The sequence below is a fragment of the Nicrophorus vespilloides genome, unplaced genomic scaffold, assembly GCF_001412225.1.
Source record: "Nicrophorus vespilloides isolate i.1.1-1 unplaced genomic scaffold, Nicve_v1.0, whole genome shotgun sequence".
Classification (NCBI taxonomy): domain Eukaryota; kingdom Metazoa; phylum Arthropoda; class Insecta; order Coleoptera; family Silphidae; genus Nicrophorus; species Nicrophorus vespilloides.
The window spans coordinates 9593-22429 of record NW_017095926.1 but is presented as its reverse complement, the minus strand read 5'-3'; the positions used below and the strand labels follow the sequence as shown (position 1 = coordinate 22429).

Sequence of the window (12837 nt, the reverse complement as noted above, 5' to 3'; positions counted from 1 at the left end):
ATAAATAATGTTTATTTAAAATTTACATTAATTGTTTCATGAATTCAAGATTGGGGTAATGGTTAAAAAAGTTCCCCGACCGCTGATCTACATTAATCCCTCTCAATAGAAAAAATTACGAAATTTATAGATTTTTAAAATATTTCTTAAATTGTTCTAACGTAAAAACTACAAAGATTTACCTGCAAATTAATAGAAAAACTATTCATCAATTATCTGAACTTTATTATGCACAATCACACAATCCTAATCACCAATTAATTTCAGCAAATTCCTGGCATTATTGATACTATTAAACTTTGTCTAAATTTATATTATCAAAAGAATCTTCATAAACAGGAATAATTTACATAATTATTTCCAGTAAGCAAATACATTTAATGATACTTTAAAACATTTTTTTTAAATTCAAATTTTAAATTAAATTCAATTTTTAGCTAATTCATGTGTCTCTCTCGATTGGTTAAATATAAACCAGAAAGGCAATGAAAGAAAAGCATTTTAGTTGCATTCATTCATTCAAGATGCGCGTCTCCTCTGAGCGGAAAGTTTTAATTAAAATTCCCCAATTCCTCGACTTAATTATTTCGTTTTAATCGTTCTGTCCGCTAATTTACAAGTAAAACTAATTTCAAGTTTTCCAAATATAAATACAGCTGTAGTATTTATTAATTATTAAACGCAAATATTTTGAATATCGTTTGAATTCTTCTAACAATTCAAATTTTAAATAGTTTATGACCCGGCGCATCCACACACAATATTTTTATCCTGCTGAAAAATTAGTTTATCGAAAACTTGTAGAAATAAAAAAAATCTATATTATTTCTTTATTTACATAACATTTGCAATATATTTTATTTATAATCAAAAGCGTACATTTATTATCTAAATTTAATTTAAACTTTCTTCAAACTAAAATATTGAATCGTTTTGAAATTAAAATGTTGTCAATTAAGACTGTAGCAGATGTTTTAATCAATTTAAGTTTAAAAAGTCGCACATTTCATTATGTGCACGCATTTACTATTTTTTTTCTTCTTTTCTTACACTGCGTCGCAGTTACCAGCAATTAAGGAATTCCTTCCAAGCCAATTGCAATTTTCTGCGAACGCTCATTGCGAGAACACATGCGAAGGTTAAATAATTTAAACCTAAGTTTATCGTTATTTTGCATACTTTCTCGCTTACGAAACTAAAAATTGAAATTAATTGCTCTCAATTATGATTAGTTGTTAAGTTTAAACAATTTTACAATTGCGTTTTTTCTTACATAAATTGAACAACAATTTTATTAGAAATGTTATTTTTTTATACAAACATTATTAATTTAATTAAATCAAGCATTCGTGTTGCGAGCGACATCTTCTGCAAGTTTAATGAAGGTTTAATTCAGCTAGAAAACACAAGATGGCGCTGAAGTAGAATTGAGTTCAAAGGTTAATTATTGTATTACAAATCACAAAAATTAATTATAAAAGCAATTGAAAAGTAATAAAAATTTATGTGTACAAAAATTTACATAAAATTTACAAAATAATCAATTTCAATCATAAATGCAAAAAAATATGAATGAAACGTTCAACTTTGATCTTTTTATCTCATCATTTCGTCGTGTCATCGTGTCCACTTCTGCGGATAATCTACTGAAATGGTTTTCACAATCTCATATATATTTTTTTTTAAATTATTATCAGCACAATTATCTTTCTTAATTTGCACTTGAAACGGTGTTAATACTATCAAATCAATCAATACAATCGATTTTATGTGCAATAATCGTTTAAAATCAATTGTTTTAAACAATGTTTTTGATATATATTCAATAAAATATACCCAGAGTTTTATTGAAAACATCAAATTTGTAGACTTCTTTCCTTCTTAGAAAAGTTAAATCTGTGATTCGCCAATAGATGCTGCTGCTATATTGGACTTTTCATATTATATAAGAATCGTTGACGATTTTGTTATAAATTTTAAAAATCATGAATAAAAACTTTTGAATTCAATTAAAAAGATTGAGAATAAAATTTAAATGATTAAAAAGTATTTAATGTTACAATTTTGTAATTAAAGTAATTAAAAAAAAAAGGTAAAATTAGATATTATAAATAATTAAAAACACTTATAATTATTATAATTTAATTGTAAATGAGAGCATGAAATAAGGGTTTATAAAATTATTTCAAGCTGAATAAAATGATCATATAAAACTACATTTTATAAAAATGATCGAAAAAGTAACAAATTTTAGTGACATTTTTTAGACTTTAGTTAAAAACACATACAATTATTCAATTAGTGAACAAAATAAAGTGTTATATAATTATTTCAAAGCAATAAAACTATGATTGAATATGAATAATTTCATGGCATGTGCGATTACGTTTTGATAATAAAAAAAAACGAGTAGTTATAAGTTGTTTTTTTTTGTTTAGATAACTAACCGTTATCATAAATCGTGTACGTAAGAACGTACATAAAAAAAAAGTGATTGATTTACTACAATCGAGTCGAATTTGCAAAAAATTATTAAGTTTTTATAGTGGAAACTTTTCTATACTTTTTATTTTTTTTTTCGTGAGTCGCGGCAAAGTCGAAATTCTACATTGTTTGAACGGAACGATGGTTAAGAGAGCGATTAGTCATCCGGAATATACGATAAGTAACGGTGATCAGAGATACACCGTAATAATTATTGGTCACTTTCTATGGTTGTTTAGAGACTCATTAGCAAAGCGTTCTGATAAGCGGATAACTACAAAATAGACAATAAACAATGGAGAATACAAGTTTGAAAATATGATGATAAAAATTTAATAATAATCATCATTTTTTCCTCATCGGCTTTTACGTGCACACATATTTTTTAATTTCTTAATACAATGGTTCAGGTAAGTTTTTAGTTCTTTTTTTTTCACTTATTTCTTACATTTTTTCTTTGAAATAAATTATTTAAAATAACTTTAAAATGTTCATTGTTGATGATATGATCAATAAGTAATTCGAAAATTGTCATCAATAATTGATTTAATTAATTTAATTACAAACTGAAAATCCATTAATTTTAATTTAATTAATTTTCACCGCAAATAAATAAATAATTAAATCATTTATGATTCAAAGCTTTATTTCAATTATTTATTTATTTTAAATTGAACTCAAATTGGTTTCGAATTGAACTCGATTCCTTTGCAATAATGTAACTATGCTTAATAAATTTAATTTAATTTTATCTTAATTCAATTCAATACTTTGACGTATATAATGATGCAATATAGTTTTATCCACATAGTTTACAAACAAACATAAATCAGAGGTTTATGAAATATTTATGAAATTTCCAAGTATTTCCATCAATTGATGGAAAATCCCAATCAAAAAATGTGCTGTTTCTACACGTCATTAGGATTTCGTAGAACAGGATTTGCTTACTTTTTTTTTACTTCTAATATTGACTAAATTAATCACAAATGTATTCTAAAATTGTACATAAATTACAGAAAAAAAAACTGTTAGTTTAAATTTTCACATCTTCTCGTGTCCCGGGTTTAAAAATCTCTGGATTATCTCGTAGTTAAATCGTTGTGGAGTCTTATGATTATTGAATGCAATATTCTTAATTAGTTTTATTATACACATCAGAGTTTTTATTGAGAAGTCAACTACACAAAAGTTGATCTCATGCATTATTAACTAAAAGTTACTTTCTCTTCTTAAGTTAATAATTACGAAGCAAGGGTTTTTCCAAGTAAGACCATGTTTTCACTAAGACTAAATTATATAAGACAAAAAAATGTGTACATTTCAAAATACAACCGTTTCTTTATCTAAGTTTTATGATTCAATAAAAAACGATTTAATGTATAACCGTTCTTCGGAATATTTATACTAAATAATCACGTACAAGTATCAAAGTTTGTATATTTGTGAAATATGATTTGTAATAATTAAGAGGAAAGTGGTAGACCTAACAAATATACATATTAATTATACAATCTTTTGACTTAAGGATTTTTGAGAATTCTTTGAATTTAATGTTCTTTGTATTTAATAGTAATTAAATGTTCTTTAACAAAAGAAACCTTGATTTCTCTTGTTATCACGACTTCTTTTCAAATGTAAATTATCAAGCCAAATTTCATTAATCTTTTTACACATGAGGAAACAAGTAATTAAATAAATACTTGATGATTAACAATTGATAAATTACTTGGCAAGTATCGCGCATTTGACTACAAACAAACCATTATTTGCAAGCGAATGTCAAGGAGATGAAAACGCAAGCATGCAAAATGTAATCTGTGACCATTAGCGAATTAACAAACTAATAAAGATAAAACGAGCGGTGGAACTGCAGGAAATGCAATCGTCTGAGAAACATGAACGCGTTTGGTAACAACAAAAATAAAATTAAGATTAAAACAATTCCTACTATTTGCCGATAGATATCTGCAATCTCAGGAATCTGACAATAATCAAAAGCAAAGTGTGTGTTCGCGTGAAGTGCGGCAACTATTCGTAATTAAAGTTTATCTCATTAAATCTTCGCATCATTATCTACCTGTATTATCTTTTTTTTATATATATATATATATATTCTTTATCACGAAAAATGTAATATAAAGAATTTAATAATAATGAACAAAAAAAAATGTGTTTAATGTGCTGAAATTATTGTGTATCGGTTCAGTCGGTCGTAGGTGGTCTAGCTAGTAAGGTTGATTGGGGATTGAGGAATTTATTGAAACAGAAATTGTAGAATATGGGACAGGTATGGCGACTTTATCTGATTAGACGATTGCTTAATATTAATGTAGATAAGAGCTGCATTGCTTGCAGTATAAAAAAATGTGTTAATAATATGGATGTAAATTTGTTTATTAGTCGGATGGAGTCGTGCCGGAAAGAGCGAGCTGGAACAAACCCTTGGAATTCGTCCTTTCGTGCCTCGGATACGCGGTTGGCCTTGGAAATGTCTGGAGGTTTCCCTACCTCTGCTACCAGAATGGAGGAGGTGAGTTTCCTTACAGAAATCAGATTCAATTAGAGCAAACAACAATTTCAGAAAAAAAATAAAAAATAAATAAAATAATTCGCGATGAAACGATAAGATAATGCAATATTGTAATGTATCGAGGGGAAATAATAACGCCATTAAAAAGTCTGGTATCGCTTCTGATAAATCGGCTTCTGTTTAAACCCCTTGATTTATCGACGGTCGTCCGCAATATTGGCCCTTCTTCTCGCTCCTTCCTACAACCGATCCAGACATTATCCTTACATTATATCCCTTTTATTACATCATCTCCGGGCCGTCGGATAAATCAAAACTCGGCGGAAACTTGCATTAAAAACTTTTTCGATATTATCTCTTTCGCGTGTGCGCGCTCTTTTTCTTTTATATCACAGGAGGAAGTCTTCTCGCGCGTTAATAGCTAACATATTTCTTCGTTCGTCCCTTTTATATTTCATTTTATTACACTTACACTTATTGTTGTTTCGCGTTTCAAGTGCCAGATAATCGCACGAAAGTAACGTTCGATACCGAATCTCGATCGAACGATAACGAGAGACGCCGCCGCCGCCTACAATCTCCTCCAGATTGTATTCACAAAAAAAAATTTCGTAATGTAATATTTATTTATTTATCTCATCTTTTTTTTCGTCACTCTATTTATTTACTCTCTCCAGATGCAATAAAAGAAAAACAATAAAAATTAATGATGTTCCAACAAATTGTAACCTTGTAACTTAGAATTTTACATAACTATTCGTTTTTGAAATAATCGTTTGTATATGTAAATAAAGAAAAAATGTAATCAATCAAAAGTTATAAATTAGTTCAAAAGTTCTAGTTTTTATCTAAGTTTTAGGATAATTTGGTTAAAGTATATTAGGTTTATATTGGGTTAGTAAAGTTTGGATTAGCTTGGTTTACATTTATTTCATAAATAATGTAAGTTATTGTCTACTTGAAAAAGTAAGATTAGCTTAACTTACGTAATTTTAGGTTAATTTGGCTTAAAGTCAAATTAAATTTGATTTAGATTGGGTTAGTTTTGTTTGTTTTGCTTTAAGTTTAGATTTAATTTACAAAAATATGTCAATAAACAAAAAATACGATGAATTAGAACTTTTAAATTAGTTTAGAAGTTTTAGTTCTTGTCCATGTAAGAAAGTAAGGTTAGGTTAGTTTACATTTATTAGTTAATGGTAGTTTTTGTTTTGCTTTAAGTTTAGATGGAATTTACAAAAATAAGTCAATAAACAAAAAATGCATAAATTAGAACTTTTAAATTAGTTTAGAAGTTTTAGTTCTTGTCCATGTAAGAAAGTAAGGTTAGGTTAGGTTAGGTTAGTTTACAGTTCTTAGTTAATGGTAGTTTTTGTTTTGCTTTAAGTATAGATGGAATTAAAAAAATAAGTCAAGAAACAAAAAATGCATGAATTAGAACTTTTAAATTAGTTAAGAAGATTAAGATTTTGTCCATGAAAAAAAAAGTAAGGTTAGGTTTGGTTACAGTTAAATTATATTAGATTTATATTGGGTTAGGTAAGTTTTTGTTTTAATTTGCTTGTATTACCATTCTTATTTAAATAAGTTAAGGTTAGATTAGTTATATAAGTTTAGATTGGGTTAGGTTAGGTTAGATTTGATTTTTTTTATTAAGTTAAGTAAATTAAGGTTAGATTATTTATCTAATCTAAGCTTATCTTAACTTCTCACAACTTAAGTAGATTTGATTAAATGAAAACACGTATATTTCTTCATGTTTTTTTTTGAGTGAAAGTTTGTAATTAAATATTTAGTGAAATAGAAATACAAATTTTTGATTAAATTTATTAATTTTTTGAAGAGAAATAATTATAATTTGTTTTCTGTAATTATTATATAAATACATAAAGAAATTATTCACGTAATTAATGAATTTATATAAGAAAATATGGAAATTTGGAGCAACTACAATAGTTGTTTTATTACCAAATAATGTTGTTTGTCGCTTATACATTTTTTTAATTTATTTATTATATTGCATTATATTTACTTTTACAAATTAAAATAAATGCTTTAAATTATTAGGAAACAACAAATAATAATAGTTTCAAATGCTATCGATAATTGGAGAATTCATTGGATTATTCGCCCCTAAAAATTGTATATATTTTTAATTATCAACGTATTATTTATTTGTCTATGTATTAACAAACGTCACAAATATTTGCTTAATCCCATTTACGCAATTCTATCTCTATCTACTTCCAAACAGTTTTGAAAACAAAGTAAGCGTGCGAATAATCCACACTTTGTTCTTATCTAATATATATATTTTTTTTTATTGACAACTCGAAGTACGTTGATTTTATGGAAGTAAACAACATTTATTAATTTGTATACACAATGTAAGCATACGAAATATTAAATAATAATAATTTAATGAAACATTTATTGAAATTAGTATCGATAAGATAAAATAATTAAGAAAAAATTTAGACGAATTATTGCAACAACAAGATTTCAAAAGATTCATTATTAATATGAACAAAAATTACAACAATTTTAATCACAATTCGAAACACATAAATATTTATGTAATTTTAAAGAAAATGTTATATAAATTTTTTGTAATTATTTATCAGTTACGTCTTCTATTTATATCTTTAGTGTGTATCGAAATCTGAATTGTTATGTTTATTATCTTTTGCGTGATGAAAATAATTTTTGTTGTTGTTATGAAAAAAACATCACAATTCAAACAAAAATTAATCTTGTTGCTTTTGTAATCATAATTGTTTTTTTTTTGTTTATCTAATGTTTGCAAGAAAAAGTGACTTGATCAAAACACAAATGCTTTCATAATAATATTTACAAATAAGTGCGAAAGCATTCTGTTTAGTTGTTAATTTAGTTTGTCTAAAATTGTAATTTTCTCATAGCAGGAATTTGGGAAAGTTTTCTTAATCATAATTTAGTTACACAAATTACGAATCAAAATTTTGTTATTCATGCTTATTGTATTGTATAGTATAAATTCCACTTTCTTAATCATACTTCTAATCATTGTTTTTGTTTGTCTACAAAGTGCGAAATCCTCAAAATGGTGAATAAAAAAAAAATTTCGTAATCGCACTTAATTACTGTTTTGGTTCGTCTAATATTTACAAGATTCCGCAAAACAGAAATTGTGCATACAATAGACTTTAATCTGCGGCTATTGTAATCCGTCGACGCCAATTAAGTAGTTTAGATAAGATCCGATTTTTCGTACGTAATAAAGATCTGTATTGTTAAATCACTTTCTGGATGACATCCGAAGTGTCCGATAAGGCTATAATCTTATGTTATCTAATCCGAAGATCTTCATTTGCAGGTGCGTTTCTGGTTGCATACTTCATCATGCTGATCGTGATGGGATTGCCGATTTTCCTGCTGGAATTGGCTTTAGGTCAGTACACGGGTTTGGGACCTGACGAAGCCTTCACCAGGATCGCACCGATCTTCAACGGAATTGGATACTGCACGTTGGTGGTGATCACGTTGGTCACCATTTACTATATGGTGATCATAGCTTGGACGATCTTTTATTTCTTCGCTTCGTTCACTTCGGAGCTGGATTTCGGGTCTTGCAGTAACGAATTCAATACTAATGGTTTGTTGTGGAAATGTACGTTTATTGATTGATTGATTGATTGATTTGGTTTGTAGGGTGTTACAGTGTGGTTGAGGATTCGAAATGCGGAGAAACCGAGACGTTCTACAACAAGACTTGCACGTCGATCGAAGTGATTTGCGCTAATAACGGTGGTTATTTGAATAAGACTTATTGCAAGGGTGAAGGGGACGTTCCGGAGCATCTCAGCAAAGTCATCAAGGACAGACAGTTGGCCACGTACGAGTATTTCAACAATTACGTGCTGGGCGCGGACGAGGCGAGCTGGGAGAACTTCGGCGGGTTACGGTGGCAGCTCGTGTTGTGCCTATTGTTGGCTTGGATAATCGGATATATGTGCGTCGTGAGGGGCGTGAAGAGCTCCGGCAAAGCCGTCTACTTCACCGCATTATTTCCGTACGTCATGCTAACCGTCCTGGTTATCGTCGGATGTACTCTGGATGGAGCCGTCGACGGCATCCTTCTGTACATCAAACCGGATTGGGAGAAGCTTTTGGAGGCGAAGATGTGGGGAAACGCAGCGTCACAAACGTTCTACTCCTTTGGAATCGGTTGCGGATCTCTGATCACCCTATCGTCTTACAGCGATTTCAAGAATAACTGCCTGAAAGATGCCATCATCGTTGCGGCCGCGAACGCTTTCACCTCGATCTACGCAGGATTCGCGATATTCTCCATGCTCGGGTTCTTGGCCTTCAAACTCGACGTTCCTGTCGCCGAAGTCGCGACGGACGGACCCGGTCTAGCTTTCGTCGCTTATCCAGAAGCTCTGCTGCAATTACCTGTACCGACGGTCTGGGCTTTGATTTTCTTCTTCATGCTCTTCATCTTAGGCTTGGGCAGTCAATTCGCTGGAATCGAGGCAATCAGTACCACGATCTTGGATAGATGGCCGCACCTCCGTAAACGCCAAGTCTTCGTCACGCTCGGCATATGCATCTGCTGTTTCCTACTGGGATTACCCATGTGCTGCAACGGAGGCATCTTCATCTTCACCTTGATGGAATGGAACACGGCTTCGTGGGCCATCCTCTTGATCGGTTTAGCCGAAGTCGGATCCGTCGCCTGGGCGTACGGCTGCAACAGATTCCTGGACAACATCGCCGAGATGGGAATGGAGCTCCGCAAACCGGCGAGATGGTTCTGGTGGACTTGCTGGTGCATCATCACACCAATCGCTTTACTAGTAATCCATCCCATCAATCCACTATACCAATTAATGTACTAAACTTGCAGGGCGTTTTCGTCTTCCAAATGACAACGTTCACCTTAGCCTCGTACGAGGACTACACGTTTCCACCTTGGGCCGACTCGCTGGGAATCATGATGGGCGTAGCCACCTTAATCCCCTTACCTTTGTTCGCAATCTACGCCCTATTCAAATACAAATACGTAATTAAAACGTGCCCTCACAAACTACATTCACTCAGATTTTTTTTAATTTTCTCTTTCCAGTCCGGATGGGAATGGTTCCAACCTACAGACGCCTGGGGACCGCAAGCCTCCAAATCCGAAAGCAACCAAACTTTGAGCGACACCTTGGAAGCGCCGATCGAAAAATTTTAAACGAATACTCAAATTCTTCCCAAACCAATTTAAAAAAACTATATTTATTTATCTGTTTTGAAATGTACAATTATTCTGTATATTTGTAAATACAATATTTTTGTTTGTTTCTTTTTCTATATACGAAGTAGAAGAACGTCTCTCAACTTCATTAAATTTTTAATTGAAATCAATTCGACACAGATTGAGAAACGCTGATGTTGAGATCAACACAGTTTTATGTTGGGAAGATGAAGGGAGTGGATTAACCCGGTTTCAATCTGAAAACAAACCGCAGGGATTATATCAGGCTTCCATCAGACCAATGATACACCCAAACTGTATACGACCTAAGCGAAGATGGGAAAACTAATAATACAACATCCTATTTTATATAACTATACACATATTGGACACGATGGAAAATACCAGCTTCATTCGATTTATGCTAATTGCATTGACGTCCGCTTCATTACAGAAACTTATTACGCTCTTCAATCGAAAACCCATCACCCTCCCAGGAGCGTACGCGAAGTTCGCTTCGAACCTTTTGATCACAGACTCTCTCCGTAAAATCAATAAAACACTACAAGTATTAAAGCAATTTCTATACTTACACTCTCCCAATTTATTAATTATTTCTTACAGTAACTTTTGATGTAGATGAATTATCCTTCCCTTCAATAACAGATCACATTAACACACTACAAGGGCGACAGACAACCAGAATCTTCACACGCAACCATCACACCAAATCCCTCTTTGTTTCTCCACCAACAGCTTCACTGTGCAAAAGACCTAAAAATAAAATCCCTTTCCCAGACATACTGTCCTTTCTGGACACTATAAACCCGAAATTCCTTAAAAATAATGATTAACTACTATTAACACTCTGTACAATTAATTAAGAATTTATTTTTTTATATAACTATTTCTATTAACCGCTAAAATGTAATGGCTCAAAGAGCTTAAGCTCGCAAAAAGCCACAAAACTAACTAATGTAATAACTCTGTAACACCCTAAACATAATAAAAAGAATTTAAAATTGAATTGAATGTAGATGAAGAATTATTATTTAATTGATTGATATGTATGTTCATGTGGTAGAGATAGATAATTAGTGGCGTGTCGATGATGGAAGTCTTCGGCAGTCTTTCATAATGCGAACTTCGTTGCGACATTGAAATAAATTATGGTAATGCGATGCATCATAATGCATCATGCGATGATGGCCATTAGCTAAAGCCCGGCTCTAACAGATGCTCAACTATTCATCATGGGACGGTTGCACGGAGATGCGCGTCGCCGGGAAAAATAAAACATGCAAAAAGATGATAATAATAATACTAATGGTAATGCTCTTCGAAATAATGATAAAGTAACCCGAAACTGGGGGTATAATTTATTATGCAATTGTGTTTAGTGTATAATTCAGTTGGAATTATATTATCCTGCTTGAAATACGAGGCGGAAATGCGATAAAATTAGGCCGTATAAAATTCGTGCATAAAAAAGGATATGATCGTAATTGTGATATCAAAAAAAATGTCGTACGTTTTAACGTATTGTCTTTTGAATTTAGGTTCTAAGGATTGTGAGGGATGAACTGAAGATTGTGGTGGTGGTGGTGATGATGTTAAGGGCTAAATGCTGTTGCTTCTGGGACATTTCGCACGTCCATTATAATTCATAGCCGCCGAATTCATGCGAATTATTTCCCCGTCTTGAGTAAACTTTGGGACCGGGCGTTCGGAAGATTTACGGGCGGCAGTTTGTGAATAGTTCCAAAGGCGCTTGTATTTCCTGCATGCCACATGTTGCTGATCTCTGCCGCTCTTTCTCTTTTGCTCTCTTGATTTCTGTCGACGTCTGTTGCCTTTTCCTGCATCTCCGGAACCCAAAGGGGCTTTATCACATTTACACGTCATATTTCTTGTTCGGCCGACGACGCACGACCACCGTCTTGACACAATCAAATCATCTTTACGGGCAAAATTTAGTGCCATCAAACAAAAAAGGAAAGATCAGAGTCTAGATCTCAATAAAGTCAATATACTGAGCAAAAGACAAATACGTTCATAATTTCATTAAAATTACTTATTTAACGTTGCGTTCTAACTTTAACTAATCCTAATTAGAACATAATTACAAAAATAATGTCAAAATTATGACTTTTCTAATAAGCCTAATTCGATTTGTATTCTCCGTTTTCTTATAATAAACTGTCAAAGTTGAACAGTGAAATGAGACCTACAAAAGCCAAGTTTTCACCTATTATTTAACTACTCAATAAGTGCCTCAACAATTACATTATCTAATAAGCAAATTAAATATGAAACTATGGTCTTTCTAATGAGATTTTTTCATAAAAGGAACGCGCATTACAGCAATATGGATAAGAGCACAGTAATATATCGATACTTGCTAGATTCCCCAAACATTCAGCTTTCATATGCATCTATTGGCTTCATTCTATCCATTATAGTTTTCGAGTAAATCAATGAAATGTAAAAACACTGGTTTTTCGAACATTTTTTTAACTTTGAACACGAATTACAGCCAAACTTCTAAAACCACAATAATATATGAATACTTGCTAGATTCCCCAAACATTCAGCT

General features: G+C 31.3%; 1 protein-coding gene across 3 annotated transcripts; it reads left to right on the top strand.

Moving 5' to 3' along the window:
• Positions 1 to 2648: 2648 nt before the first annotated feature.
• On the top strand, positions 2649 to 11268 carry LOC108568730 (sodium- and chloride-dependent GABA transporter 2-like). 3 transcript variants are annotated; one of them, XR_001891305.1, is made up of 7 exons: positions 4621 to 4774; positions 4888 to 5017; positions 8373 to 8651; positions 8708 to 9858; positions 9909 to 10064; positions 10128 to 10809; positions 10866 to 11268. XR_001891305.1 is itself a non-coding variant. In XM_017929983.1 (6 exons), the coding sequence occupies exons 1-6, from the start codon at positions 2886 to 2888 to the stop codon at positions 10236 to 10238; spliced, it is 1836 nt and encodes a 611-aa protein (XP_017785472.1). In that variant the 5' UTR covers positions 2649 to 2885; the 3' UTR covers positions 10239 to 10817. The 3 variants fall into 3 exon arrangements, 2 of the variants coding, with proteins under 2 accessions (XP_017785472.1, XP_017785462.1); XM_017929983.1 differs by lacking the exons at positions 4621 to 4774; positions 10866 to 11268 and adding an exon at positions 2649 to 2894 and having other exon boundaries at positions 10128 to 10817; XM_017929973.1 differs by lacking the exon at positions 10866 to 11268 and having other exon boundaries at positions 10128 to 10817.
• The last annotated feature ends 1569 nt before the right edge of the window (positions 11269 to 12837 follow it).